Raw genomic sequence first — 8887 nt, 5'->3', positions numbered from 1 at the left:
CTGATGGCCTATATTCAGTCTTTCGTTGATATAACAGTGGGATTCCCTGACTGCTTTGGCCTTGCAACGACACCTCAACATTTGCTGCTGTGCTAACCTGTGGGCTTACAGTGGGAGAAACAATGTAGCGTTGCTGACTACCTTCTTTGTGATCAGTTGCACATGTGGTACTTGAGTTTTGGTGTTGTGTCCACGCTTGCAAGTGCATGCTGGTTAAGTGTCTAACATGCAACTGGTATTCAAATTTTTCAGATTTTTCCCTCGGCTAAAGGTCTTTGCGCACTTCTTACAGATAACCTTGGCCTGATCATGAGGATTTTGTTCAAAAAAGTGCCACACTGCACTCTTCCTACTTTGGAAGACATTTTGCGGCCTAGCACGCTGTGCTATTTTGACCGTCTGGACAAGCTGTCCAGCAACTCTTTTGATTTTTGGAACCTGTCTTTGGAGTGCTCCGGGCCTGCCAGATAACAGCTGTTGCGATGTCGATGTCTGCTGTGGATGCTCCTCCTCCTCATCTGAGCTATTGGAAGCAGCACCCTCTTCCCCCAATGGATGCCAATCTGGGTCAACAACTGGGTCATCCATCACCTCCTCTTCAATGTTATGTGCACCTTCCTCTGTGTCTCCGTGTATGGTGGTATTGTATGCGGGAACGGGCACCTGAGTCTCATCAGGGTCAGAATCTGGCTCATTACACTGCAAGGACAATGTAGTGCTCTGAGTGAATGTACCAGCAGAATCATCTATCAGTGGCTGTGAATCAGTGCACTCCATGTCAGATTCATCTTGGCCTGGGTAATTCACCATTTCACTTGATAACCCAGGCATGGTATGTGAAAACAGCTCCATGGAGTAATCAATTGCATGGCCTGCGTCATCCTTCAATCTTGGTTGGGGTGAAAGACACAAGGAAAGGTGTGGTTCATGAACATGAGCCTCCAATGACAACTCAGTGCTTTTATTTTTTACAACTTCAGAAGAGGAGGCGATAGAGCTGGAGGCTGAGTCAGAAATGTAAGCCAAAACTTTTTCCTGAAGCTCTGGCTTTAAAAGCGGTTTGCCAACTCCTAGAAAACTAAGCCTTCGAGGCCTTGTGGAGCCAGACGATGACGCATGCTCAACACCTCCTGCATTCGGTCCTATTTTGCTTTTGCCACTACCATCAGATCCACCACCAACACCATCATTACCAGCTGGCAACCCCCACCCAATTCCACGGCCTCTTCCACCAGCCTTCCTCATTTTTGGTAAAAATGTACACAAAATCCCACAAACTATATAGTAATGTAAAACAAGGTACAAGGTGTATATAGGACAGGGGAGATGTAGAATTTCTGAACACACTTGTGGACACTGTTGGATTGTGTGAGGCCCAGTGAATATCACACCGCTATATCACAGTCTCAATGTCGCAGGTGTGAAAAATGTCACTATAGGACAGGGGAGATGTAGAATTTCTGAACACACTTGTGGACACTGTTGGATTGTGTGAGGCCCAGTGAATATCACACCGCTATGTCACAGGCTCAAAGTCGCAGGTGTGAAAAATGTCACTCTAGGACAGGGGAGATGTAGAATTTCTGAACACACTTGTGGAAACTGTTGGATTGTGTGAGGCCCAGTGAATATCACACCGCTATGTCACAGGCTCAATGTCGCAGGTGTGAAAAATGTCACTATAGGACAGGGGAGATGTAGAATTTCTGAACACACTTGTGGACACTGTTGGATTGTGTGAGGCCCAGTGAATATCACACCACTATGTCACAGGCTCAATGTCGTAGGTGTGAAAAATGTCACTATAGGACAGGGGAGATGTAGAATTACTGAACACACTTGTGGACACTGTTGGATTGTGTGAGGCCCAGTGAATCTCACACCGCTATGTCACAGTCTCAATGTCGCAGGTGTGAAAAATGTCACTATAGGACAGGGGAGATGTAGAATTTCTGAACACACTTGTGGACACTGTTGGATTGTGTGAGGCCCAGTGAATATCACACCGCTATATCACAGTCTCAATGTCGCAGGTGTGAAAAATGTCACTATAGGACAGGGGAGATGTAGAATTTCTGAACACACTTGTGGACACTGTTGGATTGTGTGAGGCCCAGTGAATATCACACCGCAATGTCACAGGCTCAAAGTCGCAGGTGTGAAAAATGTCACTCTAGGACAGGGGAGATGTAGAATTTCTGAACACACTTGTGGAAACTGTTGGATTGTGTGAGGCCCAGTGAATATCACACCGCTATGTCACAGGCTCAATGTCGCAGGTGTGAAAAATGTCACTATAGGACAGGGGAGATGTAGAATTTCTGAACACACTTGTGGACACTGTTGGATTGTGTGAGGCCCAGTGAATATCACACCACTATGTCACAGGCTCAATGTCGTAGGTGTGAAAAATGTCACTATAGGACAGGGGAGATGTAGAATTACTGAACACACTTGTGGACACTGTTGGATTGTGTGAGGCCCAGTGAATCTCACACCGCTATGTCACAGTCTCAATGTCGCAGGTGTGAAAAATGTCACTATAGGACAGGGGAGATGTAGAATTTCTGAACACACTTGTTGACATTGTTGGATTGTGTGAGGCCCAGTGAATATCACACCGCTATGTCACAGGCTCAATGTCATAGGTGTGAAAAATGTCACTATAGGACAGGGGAGATGTAGAATTTCTGAACACACTTGTGGACACTGTTGGATTGTGTGAGGCCCAGTGAATATCACACCGCTATGTCACAGGCAGAAATTGGCTAGTGTATGACAAACTACAAGGTGTATATAGAATTGGGCAGAATAGGAATCTCCCTAGAGTGTAGGTTTGTAAGAACGGAACAAGTCCTCGACTTATCCTTACAGAGTCACACACAGATAGCTTCACTGTGGCCGTGATAACAGCCGTTACACGGTCCTGAGAGAGGAGCATGTCCGTAAAATTGTCAAGCTCCGTGTTTTTTAAGTATACGGACTGACACACGCTGTCTCTCTATAGTTTTGACTGTGATCAAACAGCAAATATACTTAACTGTTTGAAAACCAGACAAAACTAGAAGGTGGAGGTCTGTAAGAACGGAACAGGTCCTCGACTTATCCTTACAGAGTCACACACAGATAGCTTCACTGTGGCCGTGATAACAGCCGTTACACGGTACTGAGAGAGGAGCGTGCACGTACACCGCTGTCCGGTTTCCGTAAAATTGTCAAGCTCCGTGTTTTTTAAGTATACGGACTGACACACGCTGTCTCTCTATAGTTTTGAATGTGATCAAACAGCAAATATACTTAACTGTTTGAAAACCAGACAAAACTAGTAGGTGGAGGTCTGTAAGAACGGAACATGTCCTCGACTTATCCTTACAGAGTCACACACAGATAGCTTCACTGTGGCCGTGATAACAGCCGTTACACGATACTGTGTGAGGAGCGTACACCGCTGTATGGTGTGAAAAAATGCATGCTCAGTACCTCACCAGGACAAAAAAAAAATTTGGATTGCTTTTCAAAAAGCAGTTTGCAGAGCAGTGGGAAAACAGCAATGCAGCTATCAGGAAGCCTTATAAGGCAGCCTAACAACCAACACAGCTGATCCAGCAAAATATAGCCTCCACTTGCACTGCACACACAGTGACTGGTGTGTTGTACAGGCAAAATCGCTAGCAGCAGAAGCAGTTTTTGGTGTCTTCTTCCCTGCCTATCACTCTCCCTACAGAATCAGCAGCAGCAGCTCTCCCTATTCTGAGATCAGCATGAGTAACATGGCGGTCGGCGTGCACGCCCTTTTATACCCCCTGTGACGCACCCCAAAGCAAGCCAATCACTTGCATGCCCTTCTCAAAGATGGTGGTGACCCCTGCTTATGTCATCACGTTGCCCACAGTGTCCGTGGATCCTGATTGGCTGAAAAAGGGCGGAAAACAAACTTTTGAAACGCGACTTTGGAGCTAAAGTCGCCGAGCTCGTGACCGACCTCACCTTAGGGTCGGGTTTCGTTTCATGAAACCCGACTTTACCAAAAGTCGGCGACTTTTGAAATTTTTCGACCCGTTTCGCTCAACTCTAGTCACAAGACTTCACAAAAGAAACTACATATATTACAAATAGATCCCTTAGCCCTGATGAGGCTGGTGTGTTAACTTTGAAAATTGTCCCCTCTGTTTTTGGATGAAACATTAGAGGTGATCTGTCACCAGGCTTTTGCCTCCTAAACTTTGAGTAACATAATGTAGGGGCAAAGAGTAAGGGAGAGACCCTGATTCCAGTGATGTGACACTTACTGGACTACTTGCTGTAGCTTTGATAAAGTCAATGTTTTATCAGCAGGAGATTATCATTACTGGACTAGTAAACCTGCTGCCTTGTAGTCTTCCATATTACTGAGTTCTGCATAACCCTACCTCCATTAGTGATTGGCAGTTTTCTGCCTATGCACAGTGTACACAGCTGCCAATCCGTGGTATGGGCAGGGTTATATAGAACTCAGTATTCAGAGAACTGGTAGATCTGCAAATTATATAGAAAAGATAGCAAGCAGCTCAGTATACATCGCTGGAATCTCTTCCCCTACATTGTGGTGCTCTCAGATGGGATGTAAAAACGTGGTGACAGATTCCCTTTAAAGAAGACCTTTCACTAGATTTTTTTTAATTTAAATTGAGTACCTTCTCCAAATGATGATGTTCCACTGATTCTGCAGCAGTTTGTTTTTTTTCTCCTGTACCCCTCTGTTGTAAAGTTATTCCCCAATTAGGAGTACACCATAGAACTTCTCTGTGGGCGTTTGCCTTTTTTCCTTTGGTGTTGGCCAATCAAAACATGACCCAGCCCACATAGAAGTGGAATACGCCCAATTGGCTGAAGGGAAAATTTGAGCCTCTGTTACTGAAGAATATAACTTTGGAACAGAGGGACCCAGAAGAAAATGAGCAAGTGTTCCAGAATCAGAGGACCTGCGGAAACAGGTGGAGGTACTCAGTTTAACACTTTTGGAAACTGATTTTTAATTTTTGCACTTTTGCCACACTTTTTTTTGTAGTACAAGCAGTTAAGTAGGATAATTGGGTGAGTGGGGGTGCACTGTTTCCCAGTACTACGTCTGACATCATGGGTCTTGAGCTGATAGGGATGCTCCTCGCTGATCTTGACTCCTTAGGCCGGGGTCACACTGGCGAGGAATACGGCCGAGTGAGAGGCGCTAAAAGCACGCATTAGACACGGACCAATGATTCTCTATGGGGTCCCTCGCACCAGCCGTATATTTCTCATCCGTATTCTACGGTCCGTGCCAATCGCAGCATGCTGCGATTGTCAGTGTACTACGCCCGTAGTATGCCAATGAAAGTCTATGGGTGCGCAAAAAATACGGATTACACACGGACCACACGTGTGACTTGCGAGAAATACGCACCAGGTGTCTTTTAGAAAAGCCGGCAATTCAGTGCACTATACAGTAAACTCACACTGACAGATTTAATAAACAAAAGAATAGATATAGACACATAGAATACATATATATATATATATATATATATATATATATACACACACACAGTATATGCATTCTATGTGTCTATATCTATTCTTTGGTTTCTGTTAGAAACCCTGTCATAGGGCTCCATTATATGTCCATTTTGAAAGCCTGCGAGAAAATCTCGCCATACGGATGCCATACGGATTACATACGGATGCTTACATGCGCAAAATACGCGACCACACCTTGATTACGGATGACATACGGAGCACTGTTTAGGGGTCTGTCATCCGTATTACGCATGTAAAATACTGACCGTATTTTGCGTCGGTTAGTGTGACCCCGGCCTTATAGGCTTGATGCTGCATATTTCTCTGTTGGCAGCCAGTCACTGACCAGAAGCTCCGATCCTGGCAATCCTGTTAATGACACTGTTAGTGTTGGTCGTGTTCAGCGCAGTCGTGTGAGATGAAGTGTCATGTGCGCACGCTGCTGCAGCTACTTAGGTCAGAACTGTGGGTGCACACTTTCCACAGGCTATGACGTTGCCTTGTTATGACTGGGCAGCATCAGAGTGGGTGGAAAGTGTAGGCCCATGGAGTTGTCTGAAATAAACCGCCCAGTTGGATGATAAATAAATTAACCTCTAAGGCACCAGTTACTTTGGTGAAATAAATCTCCACAATGGAGTGGAAAGAAATAATTACAAAAAAATGTTATGAACTAGAATTTTTAGTTCATCATAACCCAAAATTCTGTAAAAGGCAGTCTTAAAATAGTTAAACAGCAGCAATCTCGGCATCTGCCCTATGCAAAGCTGTGACATACATGTACGGCAGGATACACAAAGTGGTTAAATTCAAAAATCCAGTGAAAGGTCCTCTTTAAAGCTTTTCTTACATTACTGCATTTAGTGTTATACTGCACAGGGACAGAATAAATGGAGAAACTAAGCAGCAGAAAGGTAATAACCATTCTCTGCTCACGGGTCATACATACAGTATATTACATTGCTGCACAACCCTATAGTTGAACAAAGCAATAAGTAATTAAAAATGGTCATTTTTTTTTGTCTATTCTGTATGTCAGCATGCTTTCAATATCATGCAGAGACATAAGAGTCTGTTGTGTTCTATATGAACCCAAAAGGAAAAACTGTGGCATGCTCCATTATTTTCTAGCAAAACCATTGTGCAGGGTCCATATACACTTTAACCAGACTTTTCTATAAATAACCTGATGAGTAGAGACACATTACAGTATGGCACGGTAGGAGACACGCACCTCACATAATAGCAGCTCACTAACCCCTAAAAATTTCTATGTAATGATAAGAACATTTTTCTATTTCTACATTGTTTGCTTTTATTGATTGGCAATGCAATTGTCACATTTTGCTTTCGATCCATTTAAGCTGAAGTTATGTTTCGGTAATAATTATTTCACCTTATACAGATCTAGATATTAGAAAGACTCTGCATCCACCCATGGTCAATTAGGATAATCTATGCTTCGGCTCGTGAAAGCTTAAAAGGAAAAGCTCTTTCAATAAAATAGACAAGCAAGAGAAAGTTCTCATAAAATTTAAGACCGACAATAAAATAGAAAACTTTCAAGCTGATAAAATATTGAGAAAAGACAGCTGGTTAATTGCATAGCTGTACATCTCTTCATACATCGATGGCCCAAGGGTTGTAAGATCCAGGTACATCTCTTGGGATCTGCAACAAACAAAGAGGTAAAAGGCTAAATAATAAAAAATGATGTGTCACATATCTAATTACAGTTCACAATCTATGTGAAAACTAACAAAACATGATGTGGACTAATCTCAAACTAAAACATCTAAGTAAAGAAAATCCTCTAAATATATATACCATTGTATACTGCCATGGTCAACATTTTTAAGACTGGCACAAATTTTGGTTTTCAATCATTCTTCCGGATGTCCCAAATAGTCTGAAGGGGGCTTCACCAGAGACAGTAATTTTGCAGGAAGTACATGGTTTTTACTGCATGGGATTCCAGTAAAGTCATTTTCTCTGATGAAGCCCCCTTCAGACTATTTGGGTAAACAGGAAAATGGTTGTCTGGAGAAAAAAAGGTGATCACTACCAAGAGTCCTGTGTCATGCCAAAGGTAAAGCATCCTGAGACAATTCATGTGTGGGGGCTTTTCATCCATAAAGTGGGCTCACTCACAATTTTGTCTAAGAATACTGCCATGAATAAAGAATGGGATACAAACCTCCTCCAAGAGCAACTTCTCCCAACAATCTAGAAGCAGTTTGGTGATGAACAATACTTTTTCCAGCATGAACAAAAAATGAATTGTGTTAAGCACCAAGTACTGATTAGGCAACAATGGACTACCATAAGTCAGGATTTGACGCAAAAGTTGATCTCAAGCATGCAGGGTTTGCATTGGGGAATGGATGAGGCAAACTAATCAATTGTCTATCTCTAACAAAGCCCCCTACAGTAACTTAGCTACCAGTGAGCAGTCACTCACTCACATGGTGAGGCCCACCAGGAGCAATCACCACTTACAACTGGATCCAATTGAACAGCAGCTGTTATAGTTGTAGCTATAAGTCTGCAGTATGGCAGGGAACCATGGTTTCCAAGCCCCACCGCTCTCCGTTGTGTAGGCTGCAAGTTGCTTTAGGCCTGCAGCCTACAGAACAGCGAGAGTATGCACGGAACATACACTGACTGTGCCAGTTAACTCTCAAGAATTCAAGGTTAGGTGAGTATATAGTGTTTAGTCAATACTTGTAGGTGACTGTGGGGGCATTCTACTGCGTGGTGGGGACTATAGTGGTGCTATCATACTGTGTGAGTTTCACACTGTAAATACAAGTTTTCGGATGCCATCATTCTGTATAAAAGAGAATTTGGGGGCATCATACCGTATATAAGGGGTTTTGGGGGCCTCACATTGCATATGGGGAGTTGTGGGTTAACCATACCGTATATAGGGAATTGTGTGACCACCATATTATATAGGAAGCCTCATACTATATACAGAGAGTAGTGGGAGCTTCATTGACTGCATATCAAGAGTTGTAGGGGGCATCATACTATGTATAGGGGGGGTTTTGATGCATCAACTTTTCAGGTGACAATATTAAAAGGTGGCATTATTACATTTTAGGGGCACTCAGGGCCTTAAGTGTCAAGGGTGCACATATGAGGTACTATTACATTCTAGGGGACAAACAGAGGGCTTTAATATTTTCTAGGAAGCAATTTTACCATCTAGAAGGCAAAAAGGGGACCTTTTACTTTGTAAGGGACACATAGCAGTTGCAGTAACAGGGAGAAGCACAGAAGGAGCCGTTCAGCATTGGGGTACCAATAGTATGGTTAGTTTGTATAGGCTGGAAATAGATGGGAATTGTGC

General features: G+C 43.3%; 1 protein-coding gene across 2 annotated transcripts in view; it reads right to left on the bottom strand.

Moving 5' to 3' along the window:
• Nucleotides 1–6821: 6821 nt before the first annotated feature.
• The window catches only part of LOC141054217 (aldehyde oxidase-like), a 234811-nt gene continuing 232745 nt past the window's right edge, over nt 6822–8887 (bottom strand). For both annotated transcript variants that reach the window (XM_073551447.1, XM_073551448.1), the window contains one exon: nt 6822–7203. In XM_073551447.1, coding sequence (XP_073407548.1) covers nt 7153–7203 — 51 coding nt within the window. In that variant the 3' untranslated portion in view covers nt 6822–7152. The remainder of the gene's footprint in view (nt 7204–8887) is intronic.

This window comes from Dendrobates tinctorius, unplaced genomic scaffold (assembly GCF_039654945.1).
Source record: "Dendrobates tinctorius isolate UK_male_01 unplaced genomic scaffold, ASM3965494v1 ptg000177l, whole genome shotgun sequence".
Lineage (NCBI taxonomy): Eukaryota > Metazoa > Chordata > Amphibia > Anura > Dendrobatidae > Dendrobates > Dendrobates tinctorius.
The sequence above is the reverse complement of the archived record's forward strand: the minus strand, read 5'-3'. Positions and strand labels throughout refer to the sequence as shown.